The sequence below is a fragment of the Neolamprologus brichardi genome, chromosome 3 (assembly GCF_056152115.1).
Source record: "Neolamprologus brichardi isolate AB-2024 chromosome 3, ASM5615211v1, whole genome shotgun sequence".
Classification (NCBI taxonomy): domain Eukaryota; kingdom Metazoa; phylum Chordata; class Actinopteri; order Cichliformes; family Cichlidae; genus Neolamprologus; species Neolamprologus brichardi.
Window position 1 is genome coordinate 57,400,596 of NC_142106.1, and position 22,183 is coordinate 57,422,778.

At 41.9% G+C, this 22,183-nt stretch overlaps 1 protein-coding gene across 1 annotated transcript in view; it reads right to left on the bottom strand.

Annotated features, from left to right (window-relative positions):
* Nucleotides 1-3,259: 3,259 nt before the first annotated feature.
* LOC148105951 (NACHT, LRR and PYD domains-containing protein 3-like) overlaps nucleotides 3,260-22,183 on the bottom strand; it is a 51,080-nt gene continuing 32,156 nt past the window's right edge. The window contains exons 7-17 of the mRNA XM_087838003.1: nucleotides 18,870-18,916; nucleotides 18,189-18,721; nucleotides 18,056-18,105; nucleotides 17,788-17,819; nucleotides 17,166-17,230; nucleotides 16,805-16,854; nucleotides 9,636-9,850; nucleotides 8,369-8,631; nucleotides 7,915-8,028; nucleotides 6,818-6,959; nucleotides 3,260-4,927 (exon numbers count right to left, since the gene is read on the bottom strand). Coding sequence (XP_087694129.1) covers nucleotides 4,620-4,927; nucleotides 6,818-6,959; nucleotides 7,915-8,028; nucleotides 8,369-8,631; nucleotides 9,636-9,850; nucleotides 16,805-16,854; nucleotides 17,166-17,230; nucleotides 17,788-17,819; nucleotides 18,056-18,105; nucleotides 18,189-18,721; nucleotides 18,870-18,916 — 1,819 coding nt within the window. The 3' untranslated portion in view covers nucleotides 3,260-4,619. The remainder of the gene's footprint in view (nucleotides 4,928-6,817; nucleotides 6,960-7,914; nucleotides 8,029-8,368; nucleotides 8,632-9,635; nucleotides 9,851-16,804; nucleotides 16,855-17,165; nucleotides 17,231-17,787; nucleotides 17,820-18,055; nucleotides 18,106-18,188; nucleotides 18,722-18,869; nucleotides 18,917-22,183) is intronic.

Genomic DNA, 22,183 nt, shown 5'->3' on the forward strand with positions numbered 1-22,183 from the left:
CTCTAAAACCTACATAATACACTATACATATAGTTATATAGGTTATAGTATGTTATATATAAACGTAGCTGAAGCAGTTTCATTTGTAGCTTCACGCTGCACTTCATATGTTTGTCCACCAGATGGCAGCACAGAGCCCTGTGTTGGAAAGCTTTGAGTAATGAAGCGTTTTCAATCCAAGCTTCAGAAAGCTTCATGTGGTCATTGTTGGGTTCAATATTGAGGAGGGTTAGAGGAGGTAATCAACTTTCAAAATAACAACACTGATCCGGCCAGGTGGAGTCAAACGATGATTTAATGCACGCGTGGGGGGACCACCGCCGTACGCAGACAGCGCTGATCCCCGACTTACAGAGCATAAGCAGATGCTTTATATACCATCAGGGCTTAAATTTAATACGCCCCTTCAACGTCAATCAGATACAGGTCATACATAGGTTTCAAAACCACAAAGACTTTTAACACAGTTTAAAATAACGTTGTCTCCGTCTCCACAGCAGATGCTTCCTGTCAGCCTTCTGACTTTCACTTCTCGTCTGGAACACCAGACCCACACCCTGCAAGAAACTGTTCCTCTTTTTGCAGAGACAATTTTGCAGTTGCAAGCAAACATGACTAACCTCTCACCTATAAATGAGTCTATCTACTGTGTGTGTGTGTGTGTGTGTGTGTGTGTGTGTGTGTGTGTGTGTGTGTGTGTGTGGCTCGACCTCACACGAACTTTGTCTTATGAGAAGAGAGGCCAATTCTCATGTGCATAATAACCTAACTGAAACTATATCTGTAATATGTTGAATAAATGTTTTAATCAAATGAGTGCCCCTACTTCAAAGCTTAATAAAAAGATATAAATGACTAAAAGATAACAATGAATAACCTGGTTATTCAAATAGCATCCTCCCAACAGCTCCTCAAAGTACCTTTCACAAGCATGCTCTGCAAAAGCCTGCACTTCCTGTCTACTTTGGCACAGAGTGTACTCAGAGTTAGGCCTTTCAGAATCAGCACATACACATTTAAGATTATAACAAGCATTCAAAAGCATTTAAGATCATTGATTTAACTCAACAGTTTAACGTGGTTATAACTGCACCTGTAATAAAGGCTAATTGGGTACCAATATGTTTAAACATCTGAATGCAATATCAATGCTGTAGATTATGTTATTAATGTTAGTACTGCAATGGTAATGATGATGATTATTAACAATAGCAGGAAAATAGTTTCCCTAATCCCCACATCATCAAGGAAGCAACCAGGAAATATCTGCTGTGTGTAAAAACAGCAACACAAGAATCCAGAATGAAGACAAGAAACTCAAAGCTCACACACAAAACAGGTGGAGCTAATTTTGTGACGTGTTTCTGTAAAAACACCACAGAAGTGAATCATCAAAGTTTCCATGTGAGCTGATGATGCTGCTGCAGAGTTTCTGTGAACCTCCTGTGACCCCGCCTCCTCATACAGAGACATCTTATTGCTCTTCAAACTGCATCACGTGGACACATGTGATTGTGTATTGTAGTATTGATCCCAATGCTGGTATTAGTACTGGATCAATAACACTGGATGGATGCGTTCAGCATGGAGCCCCTGAGCTGTGTTACAGACAAACATGAAAACTGACAGGTCTGTGTCATTCACAGTCTGTAACACTTCTAAACAACAGAGGCTGACCCAAGTGCCTCAGAGCCAGGAACGCTCACATCACAGCTCTCTAAATAAGCCAGTTTCAAAATAAGAGCTGAAAGCTGTGTTTGGTTGTGTTAGCTTATTATTGTGGAGACTAACATTCAGTGATTCAGTTTAAATACAGGAGTCACTTTTGGGCCCAGCAGATAAAACAGAGCCAATATTTCCTTCTTTATTTAAGTGACGAGTGTCACAGATGTGACCTAGTAAAGTGTAGCTGAACATTAGTAACGTTATTAACACTCTCAGCTCGTCCTTGTTCCAGACCTGAAGATCCTCTTCTTTCATTCAGCAGCAGCTTCAGGTCTCTGATGGTCCAGGGCTTGTTGTTGGGAAACAGCCCTGCTGGGATGATGGTGTCCTCACAGAAACAGTCAGTGATGCTGTTGATCTCCATCACAGAGCACGTCCCAGTCTGCAGTCTCAGTCCTGCAGGGCCTCGCTGGCTTCCTGACTCCACCCAGTCAACAACAGGAAGTGTTTGAAGTGCAGGAACAAACTGAGGCTGTGGTCAAACAGGAGTTTTTATCTCCTCGCTCTGACTCTCACTGTGGCCCCGCTGCTGTGTCAACATGTGTTTGTGCTAAACAATGATGGAAAGTGTTATAAATGACTTGTTGGCCTCTGATCTGTCACAAACAGCTGAAACGTGTCTCTCATGAGTCACATGAAGGTTTTTGACAGAAAGGACAAAAAGCAGCTGCAGTCAGTTTGTGTCATTTTTATATTTATTCATCTGGGAGAAAAATCTGAGGGACATTAAAATGTGTTTTTCAACAGAGACAAGCACATAAATATAACAGAACAGGTAAATGAACATATTTCAAGTAAACAGCTGGACTGATCAGGTCCAAACACACAGTGATAAACTTGTCAAACAGCTGTCATATCTTTATATATAAGCTCTTTATAAATCCTGTTCACTGCAGTCTGTTTACTAATAATGTCAAACTGTTAGAAACACAGAAACATCAGAATCGTCTTTGTTCACATAAACCTGTCTGGGATCCTTTGTTGTTCTTTTGATGCAGAGTTACATTATAAATATAAAGAGTTTCCCAAATTTCCCAGAGGAACCTACCCGAGGGATTAATAAAGTTCTATCTTATCTCTTATCTTATCTTATTTCAGAGTCTCATCAGTTTTCCTACATGTCTTTATTGAACACATCAGCAGGGCTGAAGCTCTCATGTTAAACACACACTGATCTATGGACACGTTCATGTGTTTCTAACAGAACCAGGCTGTTATCAGCCCTGCACTAACATTATGTCACACACACTGAATGTAACAGTGACAGTTTACATCATCACACAATCAGCTGTGATTGTTTCACTGTCATCAAACTAGTCAACAGGAAGTAGAATCAATAGAAACCAATCATTTACTGACAGCATGTCTGATGGAAATAAGTGCAGATTATGTATGAAGTATAACTGCACACAGTAACTGTATTACAATAAGGACTTAAAAGCGCCCTCTGCTGGAGTGTTTCAGTACTGCGTTAACTAGAATACACCACCTCCTCCTCCTCCTGACACCACCTGCTACAGCTCTACTCTTCTATGACTACAGTCATCCACAGCACTGATGTGAGGTCACATGGTTCATATGTAAGGAGCACAGAGACGTCCTAGCAGCTGACCTCAGGTCAGTTTAATGACTGTGAGCAGCAGCTGTGTTATTGTCACTGTGACAGGGAGACACTCTCAGACACAGCGCTCATGTCAGCTTGTTCTCATGCAGGAGGATCAGGAGCTCCATGTTTGTCTTTGTGTTTGAATCATGATGTGTTTGTGCCATCAGAGTCTGTCATGAGTACTCAGGGTTTCACAGCAGCTCTTCTGAATGCTGACGAGGACTCCAACCTCATGTTTCACCTCTCTGAGCTTCTGATGTCTGTGAACACTCGTGTTTCTTCTCTGGGCTCATCTGGACAAAAACACCTTTCTGTGTTTTATATATGGAAAGCTCCTGACCATGCATGGAGGGTTTCACCCCAAGCCCAGCACTCTGAGGCTGTACGCTAAGCGAGAGGAAAGAGGCCGGGGACTGGTGAGTGTCAGCACCACGGTCCAGGATGAGATAACAAACATCCACGAATACATCAGGAACATGGCCCCAACCGACCGCGTGCTCAGTGAATACCTCAGGCAGTAGAAACCCAAGAAAGAGGAGGAAGAGGAGGCACCATCCTGGAAGAACAGGCCACTGCACGGTATGTACCAGCAGATAGCGGACATCCAGAAATCCTACCAGTAGCTGGACAAAGCTGGGCTGAAAGACAGCACAGAGGCACTAATCATGGCAGCACAAGAACAAGCTCTGAGTACAAGATCCATAGAGGCTGGGGTCTATCACACCAGGCAAGACCCCAGGTGCAGGCTGTGTAAAGATGAGACAATCCAGCACATAACAACAGGGTGCAAGATGCTAGCAGGCAAGGCATTCATGGAACACCATAACGGACTGTCCTTCACAGCCTCGCCTCTGTCAGTGCGCCCCACGGCAGCTGTGGCTACAATGTAGCTGCCATCACCAGTGTGTGAATGTGTGTGTGAATGGGTGGATAACTGGATGTGTAAAGCGGTTTGGGGTCCTTAGGGACTAGTAAAGCGCTATACAAATGCAGGCCATTTACCATTTGTTTTCAGCTGCCATCATGACATTACAATCATACGCAGTACACACAGGAAGTAACTCACAACCAGACACAGCAGGATGGTGCCCAGCAACAGTGAAATTCAGCAATTTCAAGAATCTGTGGACAAATAAAACCCCAACAAAAAACACAGAACACCACAGTATGAAGTGGGCGGGTCTGGATGGGTCCTGAGATACAAAGGTTTTATGTGTCATCAGTTTAAAAGTATGATGATGTATGATGAGTGAAGCATTTAATGTTTAGATCCAGCTGAAGCTCCACCTTAGCTGAGGCCGAGGGTGTCAAAAAGGTGTTTATCCAACTTACGGAGAGCATCAATCAGGAATGAGCTGGCTCTTTCTCCTTTGTTTCGCACCAAATCAATCACATGTCGAGCTCGTTCAGCCCTGGGTTTGATTCTGGCTGCTTCCATTTCCTCCATAGTTATAATTTCTTCTCGGAGCAGCCTGTCCAGCAGCTGATTCAGAGTCGAATCCGACACCTTTTCCACAAACTGAATCCGAACTGAGAACAGACGCTTGTCTGGTGTGAGGCTCTGGAGCCTCGGCTGATTGTCTCTGCTCTGAACATCTGAGGACAGAGCAAAAAAGAAGAGAGATTCTTGATAACAGAACAGTCTAAGTTTTGTTGAATCCAGAGAAATCTCTGCAGGTAATCAATCATCACTGAACGTCGCTGATCTTCACTCAATAACAGCATGAATCATGAAACGTGGCTGGAGACAAATTCAGCAGATACAATTTAATTTAATGTTTATCATGAGAGAGCAGACAAGATCAGAAACGAGTCCATCAGCAGGGTAGCCCGCTGACAGAGAGGCTGAGAAGTTTGCACATGTGCAGAGGAGGGAGAAAGGATGATGAAGATGGAGCTGCCAGGCAAGAGGAAAAGAGGCATACCTCAAAGAAGATTCATGGATACAGTGAAGGAGGACGTACAGAGAGTTGGTGTGACAAAGGAGGATACTAGGATATGGAGATGAGACAGATGATCTTAAATAGAGTGGCTAAAAGAAGAAGAAGAGAAGAATGAAGGAGAAAATGATAAATCATTTACATATATATCCTGAGAACTGCGGGGAAAAGAATCTTCCGTTTCAACTTTTATATGTGATTTTCAGCCTCTATGGAGCTAAGTGGAAATGGAAAGCCCAGGATGTCCTCTATTTAGGACCAAGTCAAAATATATAGACAAAAACAAATGTCCATTACAGAGGACACAAATGAATAGACTGGTTCTCAGGAGAATAGCAGCATATATGTGTATACAGTCAAGCCCATAATCATTCATACCCCTGGAAAATTTTGATTTAAAGTTACTGTTATTCAAGCAGCAAGTTCTCTTTTGACTGGAAATGACAAAGGTGTGTCCGAAAAGATAATAAGACAATGTACAAGAGGTACCATTGTGGGGAAAAAAATAGTTCTCAGCTTTTATTTACATTTGAGCAAAAAGTGTAATTTCCAAAATTATTCATACCCTCACAAACTTTCACAGTCTCTGGGAAAATCCAAAGTTCTTTACCATTCCAAATGGTCCAAGTTACCCTAATTAATTGAGAACAGCTGTGTTAACAGGTTTCAACAGGTAAAAAAAAAAAAGGGCAGCTCTCCCCAGGACCTGCCATTGTGCATTGTGGCTGCTCACAAGTCAGGAAATGGTTACAAGGCCATATCTAAATGTTTCTCAGTTCCAGTGGCTACAGTGCAAAGTATTATTAAATAATATAAGATGTTCTGCACTGTGGAAAATCTCAAAAGACATGGTCGGAAGCCAAAAATGACGAAGACGAAGACGTCAGGTCTTCTGTGTTATGATAAGATGAAACGAAAACTGAATTTTTGGCCAAAGTTATGTTTTCTTCATCGGGGGTTAAAAAAAGGAGAAGCCTTCAACCCCAAGAATACCATCCCCACTCTCAAATATGGTGGTGGGAACCTAATGCTTTGGGTGTGCTTTTCAGCCAATGGACCAGGGAACCTAATTACAGCAAACGACACCATGAAAAAAAGAGCAATACATGAAGATTCTTAACAACAACATCAGGCAGTCTGCAGAGAAACCTGGCCTTGGGCACCAGTGGACATTTCAGCACGACAATGACCCAAAACACACAGCAAAAGAAATGGTGACGAAATGGTTAGCAGACAAAAACATTAGCGTTTTGCAGTGGTCCAGCCAGACTCCTGACTTGAATCCAATTGAGAATCTGTGGAGAGAGCTAAAGATCAGGGTGACGGCAAGGAGGCCGTCGAACCTGAAAGAGTTGGAGCTCATTGCTAAAGATGAATGGGCATAAAGACCTGTGGAGAAAAGTTCATTTGAAATTATAGGAAGTGTTTGATTGCTATAAAGGCTTTTCTGCTCATATATCTAGGTAGATCGATCTATCTATCACACACTCACTGCTTCTATTTTACTTTTAGCTCAAATTAAATTGTGAGTGGATGAAGACTTTACCTGTCACATAAACTTCGTGCTCCCAGACCTCGTTGTCTATTTGGTCTCGGATTGTTAGTGTGAATTCTTTCATGTTTATAGGAAGCTGGATCACATATGTTGGGAAGTAGTTTGGTCCAAACTCCACAGGAAATTCAGCTCTCTGAAAACCAGAAGCAGAGACTCAGTACCTTTATCCAAATGAGTTTTATTAGGTAATATAAGAATGACTGTGCTCAGCAATTGTGATTGAGTGAGTATGAGTCATTGGTATGTTTTGTTTTGGGGTTTTTTTGCTTTTAATTAACTTGTTTCTTTTTTCTTTTCTTTAAGAGTGGATGTCCTGGATTTTAATTTAAAACTTCTTGGGTCCCCCCACATATCTGACATCCTCACTAATGCTGGGCTGACACTGTGTGAGGTTTGGCCCATTTTTAGCCGATTTTTCAGTCATGCGACTGTCTTGGTGATCTGCCCGAATTTCGCCTTCATGGTGTGTCGTGCGTCGTGTAGTATACGTGGGGTAACGAGAAGCGATTAACACCTCATGACCAGCTCCCGCGTTAGTTTTCAGTTCAGTTTAGGCAGCCCTTCAGTCTTTCAGTCAGATGTTCTGATTTTCTGTTCATCCTGTCATCACAATAAACGTCATCCACATTCTTTACTGGCACGCAAATCCAGCATTTGGGTCCATTTTTTTCCCAACATCCTAACCACGACTGTCTGACAAAATGACAAGAACCATGCTGCAAAGACATGGACCCAGCGGACCCAGAACTACACGAGCAGCAGTAAGTAGCGCTCTTTCTGGTGAGGGACCTGGGGATTAGACTGTGGCTAATGCCCCAACATGAGTAAGTCTTTGTGAGTTTCTTTATTTCCCAAAATCCCAAATAACAAAGTTTTAATTAGATGTAATGATCATTTGTTCCTGTGAAACCACTTTTAAAGAAAATTGCACACTTTAATAGGAAACATATGCAGGAGCTTCCTTGATTCCCTCCAAAACAAAAAAAAAATATTGGCGTCATCAGCAAATAATACTAGTTTTTAAACTGCAAAAACCTGGAGGTGGTTATAAACATCTGTTTGGTCTTTTTTCCATTTGGAGAACTTACCTTGGGTCGGATTGTTTCATCTGTTTGAAAGTGAACAGTGTAAGTCTGCTCTTTGATGAGTTTACAGTTAGAAGCCACTGTGATGTTGTAAGAACCTGGATGCTGTGCTTTCACCTTAAGAAACAGGACAGCATTTTATTTAGAAGTTTCATTCTCAACAGAGTCTGAGACATCAGCTCAATCTCTTATTGCTGACCCACAGATGTTGCCATCACATGATGAAAATAAAAAACGCTACTTTTTACAATGGCAACACTAAAACAAGAACAAAATATTTGAATGATATAAGCCTGATATATACACAAAGCTATCTATTGATTCATACACATCCATAAATATATATACTTTATACATACACAACATTTCATGAGCTTCTCGAAGAAAAAAATACTGAGTACTATACTGAGCTTCTGTTAGCACTAAGGAAAAAGATGAAGATGTATTACTGTCTTACCTCGGGCAGTGGGATGTTGCTTGGCAGGAGAAACACATCAAGGTACTTTTCCAACTCTACTTTTCTGAGGAACAATAAAACTTGGGCCCTAACTGGTGTTGTGTTATTCCAAAACCTCTTTAGGAAGTCCCACACAAGGCCCAAGGCAGAAAAGTGGGGAAGTTCCACAATCACATGAGTATCTGTGATCTTCAGCGGCTCAAGAATGTTCATTCCATCATCAGAGAAGTGGATAACAGACAGTGAACTGTCAGAAAGTAGAGCTGTGAAAACAAAGACAGTTTTTGTCACTCAAATGTTCTTAATTGTCTTTCTTAATTTCTTATTCTAGGACTTTAGAACTTTCAAGCAAATAAGTGAACAGTAATTGATGGTACTCCATTGTACTAAAAATACAAATGCATTAGTTTTACTTTACAGAATATAGAGAGTTACAAATTTATTTTGTTATCCGTCTAATAATGAAAATCCACTGAGCCCACAGGTGTAGCTCCCAGTTTTACCCTTGCACTATGTTCTATTACGTGTCTTCTCCTTCCCCCTACTGGCCTATGTGCATGTTGCTATATAGCTTATGTTTTTTGCTCTTGTATTAGAATTTCTTTCATTTATGTGTTGATGTATTCTCTTAGTAACAGCGCTTTTATGTCACCTGGTTTACCATGTCTGGTTCACACAGTTGCAAAGACTGTGGGAGCCTGGTTATTGTATCTCGGGAAATGGGGGCATTCACACAGAAAGCCTGGCACCGGGGAGGAATGCACAGGTAGTGAAGTTTTTAACTCTTTCTTTCGGGGAGACAAAAGGAGTAAGCAACAGCTGTGTAATGCCTTTCATTTTGTAGAAGGTATTTAAACCCAGGACTATGCTGGGATTCGGAGAGACTCTGCTGGTCAGTGTCCTGTTATGGCCGCTCTCTCTCACTTTTTTATTAAAAGATGCTAGCTACTGCTCATAGTTGTATGCAGACTTTATTAAATGAAAATTGCCATAACACTCTCAACACTAAAGAGTTTTTGATCTGGACAGAAGAGCTGATCACTAAAAAGCTGCTTCTCTCACCTCAATCATCATACAGCTGCTGCAGAAGTTTCTGTTTATGACTTCTAGTCTGTTCCCAACTAAGAAAACGGAACAGACTGAAGAGAACACAAATTCCACAAGATATTGGGACAGAAGCTTTTTTTTTTTCAGATTGTGTAACACACTCTGCAGCCTGCAGGGGGCAGTAATAGCTTCTGGCAGTCGCATACAGTAATTTGCTCACCTTCCGCTCTTTCGCAGTGTGGGAAGTGGAGCTGATGAACTGCATCCTCACAGCCCTTGATGTCAAACAGTGGCCCTGCAGCTGTCTTGCCATTTGATTGGAGGATACTCTGATCCCACTGGATAATCCTGTACAGAAGCTCCGCCTCCTGACTCACATCAAACGCCAGTCCAGTCAGAGAACACTGGAACAGACCTGAACCAGGACACTTAAATCTGTGGGACAAAGAAAAGAAGAGAGAAATAGAAATAGTGAAGTAAAATAAAGTCTAGATAGCTGCAGTTTAAAATGTAAAAATACTCTCTCATCCCTGCGGGCGGGCTTTATGCTTTAAGCTCAGGTCCTGTACCAGAGGCTTGGGAGCTTGAGTATCCTGGACTTTTACTGGTCCTAGGACTGCACTCTTCTAGACAGAGATCTTAGATGATGTTCCTGGGACCTGCTGGAGCAACTAGCTGGGGGGTGTTCTCGAGCTCTTCTCCGAGCCCTTAGTACTTCTGTAGTTTTGTGTCTTCACTCTTCCTGATGTTCGTCATTTGGCATCACTACATCTATGTTGGTTGGTTAGCCATCACCATTTTGTCCGTCTGTATCTGGAAGACCCGTCCGCGAATCACTACCTCATCGTGGTGGAGGGGTTTGTGTGTCCCAGGGATCCCAGGGGCTATGTTGTCTGGGGGCTTTTGCCACCTGGTAGGGTCTCCCATGGCAAATTGGTCCTGGGTGAGAGACCAGACAAAGAGGGATTCAGAAGACCCCTATGAAAAGACCATAAAGGGGACAGTTTACTCTGCCCGGGATAGGGTTATCAGTTACCTCAATGCACGGCTTGGGCTCTGGAACCAGTCTCCTAGAGAGGGGATGGACTCTGTCTCAGTCTGGAGTTGCCCCTGGTGAGAGGAGGTTGGCTGGGGTGGGTATCTTGGTATCCCTTCAGCTTGCTGCCTGTATGTTGGGGTTTCTCCCAGTCGACGAGTGTTTAGTTCCCTGCGCCTCCAGGTTGGGGAACGGGTCTTGACCGTCGTATGTGCTTATGTGCCAAGTGGCGGTTCAGAGTACCCAGCCTTCTTGGAGTCCCTGGGTGGGGTACTGGAGGGTGCTCCACCTGTCCTACTGGGAGACTTCAATGCTCACATGGGCAACGACAGCGAGACCTGGAGGGGCATGATTGGGAGGAATGGCCTCCCGGATCTGAACCCGAGTGGTGCTTTGTTTTTGGTTATCTGTGCAAACCGCAGTTTGGCCATAACAAACACCATGTCCGAACATAAGTGTCCATAAGTGCTCATGGCACCAGGACGCTCTAGGCCGCAGGTTGATGATCGATTTTGTAATCATATCATCAGACCTAAGGCTATATGTTCTGGACACTCTGTCAAGTGATCACCACCTGGTGGTCAGTTGGATCAGCTGGCAGGGGAGGAAGCTGGAGAGACCTGGCGTGCCCCAAACATATAGTGAGGGTGTGCGGGGAATGCCTAGCAGAGGCCCCGATATGGGAGATCTTCAACACACACCTCTGCAGAGCTTCAACAGCATTCAGAGGGAGACTGGGGACAGTGAGTCAGAATGGACCATGTTCAGCATCTCCATTGCTGAAGCCGCGGCTCTGAGCTGCGGCCGCGAGGTGGTTGGTGCCTGTCGTGGTGGCAATCCCCGAACCAAATGGTGGACACCAGAGGTGAGGGGAGCCACCAAGCTGTAGGAGTCCTATTGGGATTGGTTAGCCTGTGGGACTTCGGAGGCAGCTGATAAGTACCACCAGGCCAAGCGGAACGCGGCACAGGCAGTGGCTGAAGTAAAAACTCCAGTGTGGGAGGAGTTTGGAGAGGCCATGGAAAAGCACTTTTCCATGGCCTGCCTCGAAGAGATTCTCGCAAACCGTCAGTCGATTCAGGAGGGGAAAGTGGTGTGCTACCTTAACCGTGTATAGTGCGGGTGGAGCACTGCTGATTTCGGCTGAGAAAATTGTCAGGCAGTGGAAGAAATACTTTGAGGACCTCTTTAATCCCACTGGCACGTCTGCCGTGCAGGAAACACAGTCTGGGGACAAATGGGATGACCCGCCAATCTCCGGGGACATGGTCACTGATGCAGTTAAACAACTCTTTGGTAGCAGAGCCCTTGGGATGGATGAGGTCTGCCCCGACTTCCTGAAGACTCTTGATGTTGTAGGGTTGTCTTGGTTGACACGCCTCTGCAATGTTGCGTGGAGAACAAGGGCAGTAGCCCTGGATTAGCAGACCAGGGTGTCGCTTCCCGTCTTTAAGAACGGGGACCGTAGAGTGTGTTCCAAATATACGGGAATCACACTCCTAAGCCTCCCTGGGAAGGTGTATGCCAGGGTGCTGGAAAGGAGAGTCCGTCCGTTAGTCGAACCTTTGATACAGGAGGAACAATACAGTTTTCGTCCTGGTCATGGAACATTTAATCAGCTCTTTATACTCTCAAGGATTCTTGAGGGTGCATGGGAGTTTGCTCAACCAGTCTACATGTTTACAGTGGGAAGAACAGTAAAAACAGTAAAAACTGCGTTTTCTAAGGATAGCGCTAGCAAACACTCTCCGCTTGCGAGTGGGGAAAAAAAAGAAAAAAGACCTTTTCCCTATTGGTGTTAAAGTTTACCATTTCAGCCAATCAAAAAAATTGATATGGCAACATGTGGCACTTGGTTGTTTAGGGAGAAGGGGAAGTTTTAGGAGTGACACCCACGACGGAATGCGGGCCTGTGGTGTTCTCCTCTGTCTTATACTGAACACAAACTATTTTTTGGACTGGCACAAATCATTTGTGTGCCTTCTCATTTGATGCAGCACAATTGATTGTTCTGTAAATAGACTTAAATTGTTATATAAAAAACGCCTGAGGCCTTGGCTACATTTTTAGGCAAATAGTACCATATACCTTTAGTTGTTTGCAAAACTTGTGCATAATTTTTAGAAATGTACAATTTGTATTTGCATTTCAAATTATGAAAATGATTCGTTAATAGTGATGTGCGGATCGATCCTGAAATATCGATTCCTCCGATACCAATCATTTATGTTCTAGAATCGATTCTCACATTAAAATATCGATATTTTAGTAATTTAGGGTAAATTTGTAGTTTATCATTAACAGGAACACAGTGGAAAGAAACTATAACATCCGGATTGTCTACGTTCAAAGGAAGTACTTCCTCTTCCGCCTTTCATAGTCATGTGCAAAATACAGCTGTTTAAATATCTCGCAGCCCCTTGGTGTGCGCACTCACAACAATGGCTGAGCGTAATTGGAGTCGTGCGAACATGCTTCTTATACACACGCAGTTACTGTCCCTCCATTTAGAAAGGCAGAGGCGTCACGGTGTAATTATTTTACATGTAGTTGTTGTTTTCTTGTGTAATAATATTCAACATTTCTATCAATACATTTTTCAAAAAATGCTTCTCTGTGCAAAATGGGTTTAAAAACATAAACAGCTGTGGGATCCTGTTAGTCCGTGATTTAGACAGGGGGAACAAATCGTGTCAGGATCAGCGTGATGTTATTTGTATCCCGCTGTAACTTTACTGTATAAAGAGCTAACATCTCCAAAATGTCAGGAGTAGTTAGTCATTACAACAAGTGTTTGTGAACTAAAAATCAAGAATGTGGAATCCTGTTTGTCTGTGATGTGGAGAGCCCAGCGCTTGCTTCTGACGAAGGGAAAACCAACCCTGCAGGGAGACCTACCTCGGCACTTGTGCAGGTGAAGCCAAAGGGAAGATTTGCTTCACTATATTTTCTAGTCTTTGGCTTAGAATGAAGTTGGTTTGGAAACATATTCAGCGATGCTTCATCTCCTGCTTTGCGTTTGTGTAGGTGCCCTGTGCTAGCAGTGTCCAAGCGTTTTTGTTTTTTTTTCCCCTTTTCATACCGCGCCCCCCCTAGGGGGTGGGCCCCACACAGTTCTGTATTAATGAAAGATTTGTGCCACTTGTTGTATGAACACGTTGATTAATGCTATTTAAAACCGTAACAATGAGGATCAGCAAGAAACCTTTGAAAGCGTTATGGCCAACTGTGACTAGTCCAACAAAGGGTTATTTCAGTTTGGCACTGCTAAGTATATGCATAGGACCTCTTTTCTGTATGCAGCTGCCTTTAACTGGACAGCAGAATCATGCAGCTGTTCGGGTGGCTGTAAAACAAATGCCTGCGGTCCTTTAAGTCGCTGTAAAACAGAAGCATACAGCTCTCTGAATGACTGTAACACAAAAGCAGGCAGCTCTTTAAATGACGGTAAAGGAAAGGCAGGCAGCCCTTTAAAGGGCTGTAATGCAGATGTGTACAGCCCTTTCAATGTTTCTATAAGCAAATAAATCTGCTGAAAGGGTACCAGATAGCAGGAGGAGGGGTCACTGATCCTATATAAGAGGAGGGTTGATATGCTCCAGTGCTGTTTCTTTCCTGTCTCTGTGTGTGTTTTCTGATTGTGCTTTAAGGCTTTACACCCTGGGGTTACTTCAGTTTTCATTTGCTTTGCTTTCTATGTGTTATTTCTGCTATAAATGTACTGTTCTACTGTATAACAATGTTATACAAACTATGTTCTGAGAATTCTACTGTTTTCCAGAGTATCATTATGAGTGATTCAATTTGAATTGGACCTGAAAAGCTGGACCTCCACAGCGTTAGTGGGATAAGGTTATCATATTGGCTTAAAAAATGGCAACCAAAGGTGGTGTGGATCGGTGAAATGATGTCTTGTTCACTCTTGGAATACAGCTTGATGTCATCCATGTAGCTGATGATGATTGCTCTGTTCCATAGTCGGTATCCATAGCCAGTCTTGGCAATGATCTCCTTGAGGGGGTTCAGGCCTATGCAGAACACCAGTGGGAACAGAGCATCTTCTTGGTAGGATCCTGCACTTGATACTGACTTGTGCTATTGGCTTGAAGTTGGCCTCTACTGTTGCACGCCACATCCCTATTGAGTTCCTGATGAAGGCTCTTAGGGTCCTTGTTAATCTTGTATAGTTCTAGACATTCCAGGATCCAGGTGTGGGGCATTGAGTCATAGGCCTTCTTGTAATCAATCCAGGAAGTGCACAGGTTGGTTGGCCTAGTCTTGCAGTCTCAGGTGACTGCTCTGTCTACCAGTAGCTGGTGTTTTGCACCTCTGGTCTTTTTGCCAATCCCTTTCTGTGCCCGGCTCATGTATTAACTGATGAAAAAGCTACATCCAGATGAATAAATCAACCTTTGGGGTTATACTACACACACTATACTGATGATCAGGAAGCCACAAGAACAACACTGGTTATCATCTAGCTAAGTTAATCCAGCATTCCCCCGACACATTCACAAGAAAGAGGTTGAGTTGGCAGCACATGACCAATAACAAAGGGTGTTTCATGCATCATATGACTTTGACAAAAACAAACAATATTTCGATGAGTACCGTCTCAACCAGAGATGTTATTAAAATTGTGAAGAAGTCTGTAAAGAACATAAAAATATAGCAGTAACATACAACACTGCTGTTAAAAAGATGAGATGAATATTGCAGAAGTTTTTTTTAGCTAATTTGTTGATATGACAAACAATAAATCAATGCATACATTATCCTTCTAAACAAACATAAAAGGTAACATTTATTAAGTTATCATGGGGGAATTTGGACTAATTGCAAAAGTCAATTTAAGATGACTACTAGCTTTTTAAATCTGTTAAAAACATCACAGATTCACAGATTGCTCAGCAGAGAAAGACTAAGGAAGAAACATTCTTATATACAACAATTTTTAATAAACTGTCCTTTATTTGCATTTCATGCTGCTGTATGATTTTTATCATGTGACTCTGGCACTGGCACTGAACCCACATGCCTTTCTTTGGATGCTTATGAGATATTTAAGTGTCAGTGGGGATTTGAACAATTCATGAGAATTCTTGAGAAATGCCTCACAATCAGACAATGGATGGAATCCTGGCGGCTATCCTGCCTGTTGTCTTTAACCATCTTTCATCAGGACTTCAGGATTTGTAGTCCACATGTAGTACAGATGTTCCTGTACACTACCCCATCCCATTGATTGTGAGTCTCAGTGTATGCTGTCCCAATCTCCATCTAAATCCTGCTAGTATGTGCTGGATAATCTCCAGGGCACTTGGGCCCTGTCGGCTATGGTAGACTAGTGCCTCTATGGATTTTGTGCTCAGGGACTGTGGTTCCATGATCAGAGCCCTTGTGATGGCTTTTTTGCCTTTGAGCTTTGATATCAGTGGCATCTCCTGCTTCCAACAGCTCATTATTCCAGCTGGGTATCTGATGACCAGTAGGGCATATCTATTGATGGCTTAGATCTCAGTCCTACCGTTCAGCTGTCTGTAACTGTCTTACTTTCTGGAGGTATTTGGCTGTGGCTGACCTTGCTGCATCTTTATCATAGTTTGTATTAGCCTGTGGTATACGTAAATACTTGTAGCTGCCCTGTAAATCTATATCTATATCTTCAATCTGGATCACCTTTGCTGCCTTTGCATCGATTTGGCCACACATATCCAGTCTGAATGAAAACCTGATGTCCTCACTGTAGATCCAGGAGAGGTGGATCAGTTAGTCAATGTCTCACTCACTCCTAGCTTGCAGCTATATATTATCCCTTTACAGGAGATGGTTATTATTTTTATTTGATATTTTTCAGTTTTTTAATTTAAGAGATTATGACTTTACTGTCCCAGTTTTCTGCATGCTTGTTGCATTATATTTATTTCCTTTTGTACATTATCCCATTTCCAACCTGCATGTGATATTATTTGCAATCAGCAGTACATTATCATCATCATTATTCTGAATATCATTTCCCAAAGTTTGCAGGATTTTATCCTTTATCCTCAAGAAGTGAGATAAAGGACAACCTGTAACCCCCCCCCCCCCCCCCCCCCAAAAAAAAAAAAAAAAAAAATCCTCTCTCACTTTCCAGTTTTGTAGGTAATTTCATCACATCAATAAGCTGGTTAGCCTCCCACACTTTAACACAAAACATGAGCGGCCACATCTACATTTTTAACTACAACAGAAGAAAAGTGCGACGACAGGAGGGGGAAGATGTAGTTACCACAGGGACACAAGCAGGGGTCTGATGAGCTTCAGCTGTAACAAACATATACACGCAGACTTAAATGTTTTTACAGGATTACCTGTAGAAGATGTGTGCAGATTCACTGTAGACTTCAGGTGTGAAACTTGACTGAAAACAGCAACATTAGAGGTTTTAGGACAAATACCTGAACATTATTTGGAGAAAAACTTGTGTTGTGCAGGTTGTTAATCACCTGTACAATAAGTAGCAAGAAGGGTAAACAACTGTCCTAAAATTATATTTTACTATGAATGAGAACAAAACCTGATTGCACTCTGATAACACAAAGCTTTCATGTATAGTGATGAATGAGTTCATGTGCTGACAGTTTGTTCTACAAGGGTTAAGAAAAAGTACCAATGTACAACGGAGGCTTGTTAAATCTATGCTTGAGAGTTTTCAAATATCTGAAAGCTCACCTTGATCCTCTTTGTGTTGTCCTCTGACAAACCAGGCTGCGTGTCTGGTTTTACACTGGAAACACCTGATGAGAAGATTGGCAACAGATGATATGAAGAATTTGGCCTTTTAAACAGTTAAGATCACTTTCCAGAAAAGCTATTTGAAGCTACAGGATGTTTGAGTGCTTTCCTCCATATGATGTGTGCTCATAGTTCTGGGGATTGGTCCAAATAATGTGATTCAAATTCTGATTCACTCCCCTTCAAGCTTTTCATGATGTGCATACGAGGGGTGTATATTTTAGTGTTTCAGAGCCAGTTAGTTAGTCTGCTATAACCTGAAAACCCTCTCTGAAACTGGGCACCTCACAAAAACCCCAAAACAATCATGATAGATAAATAGATAAATAAATATTATATTATATTATTTATTATATAATAAATATAAATATAGAAGTGTGTGATAGGGTGGAAAGTCAACTCACAGGTGTGATTACATGTTTGTTTGTTTTTTACCAAGCTTCCACTACAATGTAATAATACATTTGACAGTAATGTATTATCACTGTTTAGACCAGGTCCATTTTAAGATCAGATTTTGTTCTTGATTGATGGATGGGAGGACAGTTTGAGTACTCACAGGAAGTTTTAATCATCTTGAACTCATCAACCCTGCAGAAACAAAAAACAGTATTTTCAAAGTAAATATTTAAGTCTATTCTGACTAAAGGGAACATTAATTGAGTCTGTGTCTGCTGATCCAGTTTATAGGTTAGTCTGCTACCTTGTACATCACACAAAAGTACAAACCTTTCTATCTTAAAAATAACTGAAATTTTATCTGAAGGAAATTATCACATCATTTGTTACTTCATGTTCAGTTTTTTTGGATTTAATAAGGTGGCTACCGGGATGAAGGACTTTCAGCCTCACTCGTCATCTGTGTTCTTCTGGTATCCTGAAATGAACAGGAAAAATATTAGCAAGAAATTCCACATAGCTGATTGTTTCTATGACAGAAAGAGACTGCTGATACTCAACTGCATACAGGGACACTGAGGAACCACGAGACCAGAGTCTAAACCCAGGATAAAGAGTTTGAGTGAATGTGGTGTTGAAGGTGTGGAGGTGGATCAGAGTGTCAGAGGAGACTCTGTAGAAGGACAGAGTGCCAGCAGGACAGTCCACATACACTGCTGCTCTGTTAGAGACAGAGGAGGAGGAGGAGGAGATGGATGTGTGTCTGTTATTGTGCCAGACAGACTCAGGACCATCATCAGAGCACTCCAGACTCCAGGACTGATCATTGTGTCCAAACCCACAGTCATCTCTGTCTCCTTTCCTTCTGGTGCTTCTGTAACTCACTGATATATCAACTCTTCTTCTCCACTCGACCTCCCAGTAACAGCGACCAGTCAGACCATTTCTACACAGCAGCTGAGGACGAACATCAAATCTGTCTGGATGATCAGGATATGACTGAACCTCCTCCACACGTGTCACCTTCCTGTTGTTGTCAGACAGTTGGAGCTTTGTGTTCACTGTGTTTGTGTCGATTGTGAGTTGACAGGAATCTGATGGAGAGAACAAACACAATCCAGCTGCAGTTATTGATCCATCATCTGTTCATTGATGGACCCTTTGATGAATACTCCTGACATGATGAAGATGGTTGAATGTGTGCTGCTTTGTTTTCATGAATCCCATTAAAAACACACTTACACTTCCTCAGACCTGGTCTCAACCATCGGACTCCAGCAGGCTCCACCCTGAAAGGAGGAGGGGGGTCAGAGCAGCACAGTCAGCATGCACACATGGACATTACATGGCTCTCATACACACACTGTTACACACTGAGCTCAAAGCTCGGCTCCACTGTTTTATTCAAAGAAATCTACATTTATTTATCAGCACATTTAAAAACAGCTTGAGCCAAAGTGCTGCACAGAGTAGAGAGAAAATAGGAAACATACACAGTAATTACTATAAAGACTCGTCAGAATTGAAAGCTACAGAGTACAAATGTGTTTCCAACCGGGTTTTAAAAATGTCGAGTGTTGGTGACGACCTGATGTGAAGGGCGACTGTTCCAGAGTTTGGCTGCAGCGATCGATAAAGCTCACCTCTGTTTTTACGTCTAGTTCTGGTCAGAAGCTACTTATCTGCAGACCTGAGGGATCGACTTGGATTATTTTGTTAAAGAGAGATAAGATGGAGCCAATCCATTCAGAGATTTAAAGACAAACAACAAGATCTGGAAGTGGATTCTACCACGTACTGGTAACCAGTGGAAAAAGCTGGAAAAAGCTGGTGATGGGTCGTCTAGCACAGACCCACCGCTGGAACCAGACAATTCATGAGGGAGAGAACTGTGACAGCGCCGTTCCTTCACTTGACCTCAGTCGCTCTCGTCTGCTCCCTCGTAACACTGCTCTTTATTGAGGTTACATGAATATGCATAAGTTCATTAACATATGACGTCTTACACAGGTATGAACAAAGAGTACCAGTCTGTGCATAGTGTAGGTGTGTGTGTGTGTGTGTGTGTGTGTGTGTGTGTGTGTTTGTGTGTGTGTGTGTGTTCCAGATGTGACCCTGTGACCCCAAAGCTGGTGCTAAGAGTCCAGTGGTCCCCCTAACAAAGGGCTCTTATACTTAACCAGACACAGAGTAGGTGTCCTCCTACACCAGGGGTCAGCAACCTTTAAGACCCATAGAGCCACTTGGACCCGGTTTCCACGCAAAAGAAAACTCTGGGAGCCGCAAATACTTTTTGAAATCTAAAATGAAGATAACACTGTATATATTGTTTTTACCTTTATGCTTTGTGTGAACAATTAAGGTGTGTTGCTTATGAAATCCATGAAGTGCTACAGAGAAAATTACATTTTATTTATGCAATTAACACATTTTGAACTCTTAAAGAAATATAACGAAAGGAAAGACACCCAGCTGAACTAAAATGATCCATGTAGCAAACAAAAACTGTTGTGAGCAGCCACCCTTATATCGCCTTTTGGGCTTTTGGAGCCTTGACTTGACTTTTAAAAAATAATTGAAAAAAAGAACTATGCTGCTGAAAGACGAAAAATAGATATTCGCAAAATTCTGCCTAAATATGTTTTTTACCTGGTTAATGTGTGTGGCGGGGCGTGGTCTGCAGCGCCGCTGCAGGGGAGGCGGACGCACCTGAGCGGCACCCGCAATCATGCCTCGACGCCTTAACGTCTGTGCTATCTGTGCTGTTGTGTTGTGTTGGTGTGTGTCGGGCTGTGAGCTGCAAAGCTACAGCCGGCTGTATACGTACAGCAACCGTGTGTGAAAAGTGGTCAATAAAGAGATGCTGAAAAGCGTGTTCATGCAAACATCGTCGGGTCTGCGGTGTGTCGGGTTTACAATGGGACTTCTGCTCCTGAGCCTCTGTGCACAGTGTCTGCAGATCGGGGCTGTACGAAGTCACTTTCATCTTTACGCAGGACTGTAAGCTTCTGTGAGGCGTGAGCGGTGTTTGTTTTTAACATAGTTCACAGTGGAGAACAGCTGCTGACATAATGTGGATTCGAAGACACGAAGATGCTAAGTATGCTGCCATGAGCAGCTAATTCTAATTAGGGGTGAATAATTATTACCAGCTAATGCTAATGTCATTTTCCCTTCCCTTTTAACAATGTGAGCAGCTAGTGCTAGGTAGGCTGATGCTAACAGCTAATGCTAATTTGATATAAATTAGCATTATATTAGTAAGGAGTTAATGTTAATTAGACTGCCATAAGTGGCTAATGCTAATTTTAGGTGAATAGGAATTGGCAGCTAATGCTAATACCATATTTTATTGCCTTATAACAATGTGAACAGCTATTGCTAAGTAGGTTGCCGTTATTAGCTAATGCTAATTCATCTGCTAATGCTAACAATGTTTTTCTCTTACATTTTAACAATATGATTAGCTAATGCTTATATTATTTTTCTTTCAATTTTAACAATGTGATGCGTGTTACCGTTAATAACTATTGCTAATTTGATGTGAATTAGCATTATCAAATAATGCTAACTATTTTCCTTTGCATTAAAACAATGTGAGGACTTATGCTAAGTAGGCTGCCATTACTAGCATTACCATCATCCGTTAATACTAACTCTTTTCCCTTACATTATAACAATGTGAGCAGCTAATGCTAAGAATGCTGCTGTTATTAGCTAATGCTAATTTGATGCGAATTTGCTTGCATTATCAGGTAATGCCAGCAATGTTGTATCTTACTTTTTATTACTTTTTAACAATTTCAGCAGCTAATGCTAAGACTACTTTCATTTCAGTTAAGCCTATTTAACATTAAGTAACTTCATTTAGCATTAAGAAGTTTATGCTAAATAGGCTACCATTAGTGGCTAATGCTAATTTTAGGTGAATAAACATTGGCAACTAATGCTAATACCATATTCTCTTGAATAATACCGTTTTCTCTTTCCTTATAACAATATGAGCAACTAATGCTAATTTGATGTAAATTAGCATTATATTAGGGAGTAATTTGAGGTGAATAAGCATTAGTAGCTAACGCTAATACCCTTTTCTCGTGTGTTATAATGATGTGAGACGTTAATATTGTTCTCAAACAACAGAATGAGAATGAAATATTGATTCTAAATGGGCCCATAAACAACATTAGCTTAGCAGCATTAGCTTATCAGAGTTTCCATCATGGTCACACAAATCCTTAGCAGAGCAAAGTGGCCTACTTAGCAATAGCTGCTGTGGGATTATAATATTACTTTATGCCATGTTAGACCCCTAATTAAAGATTGTGAATTATTATGTAGTTTTAATTTGCATTATTCTCCTGAATTAGAAGAAGGTGATAACTATTACATTTGTTAAACTGATTTGCATTACATTAGACTGCTGATTTAATGTGAATGAATGATATTGTTTTATGATGCATTATACTGCTGAGTTATAAGAAATACTCTTCGCAGAAAGTCATCGCCTTATTTGTCTGATTAGAAGAGAACAGAGCATACCGGAGAGGTTTTCT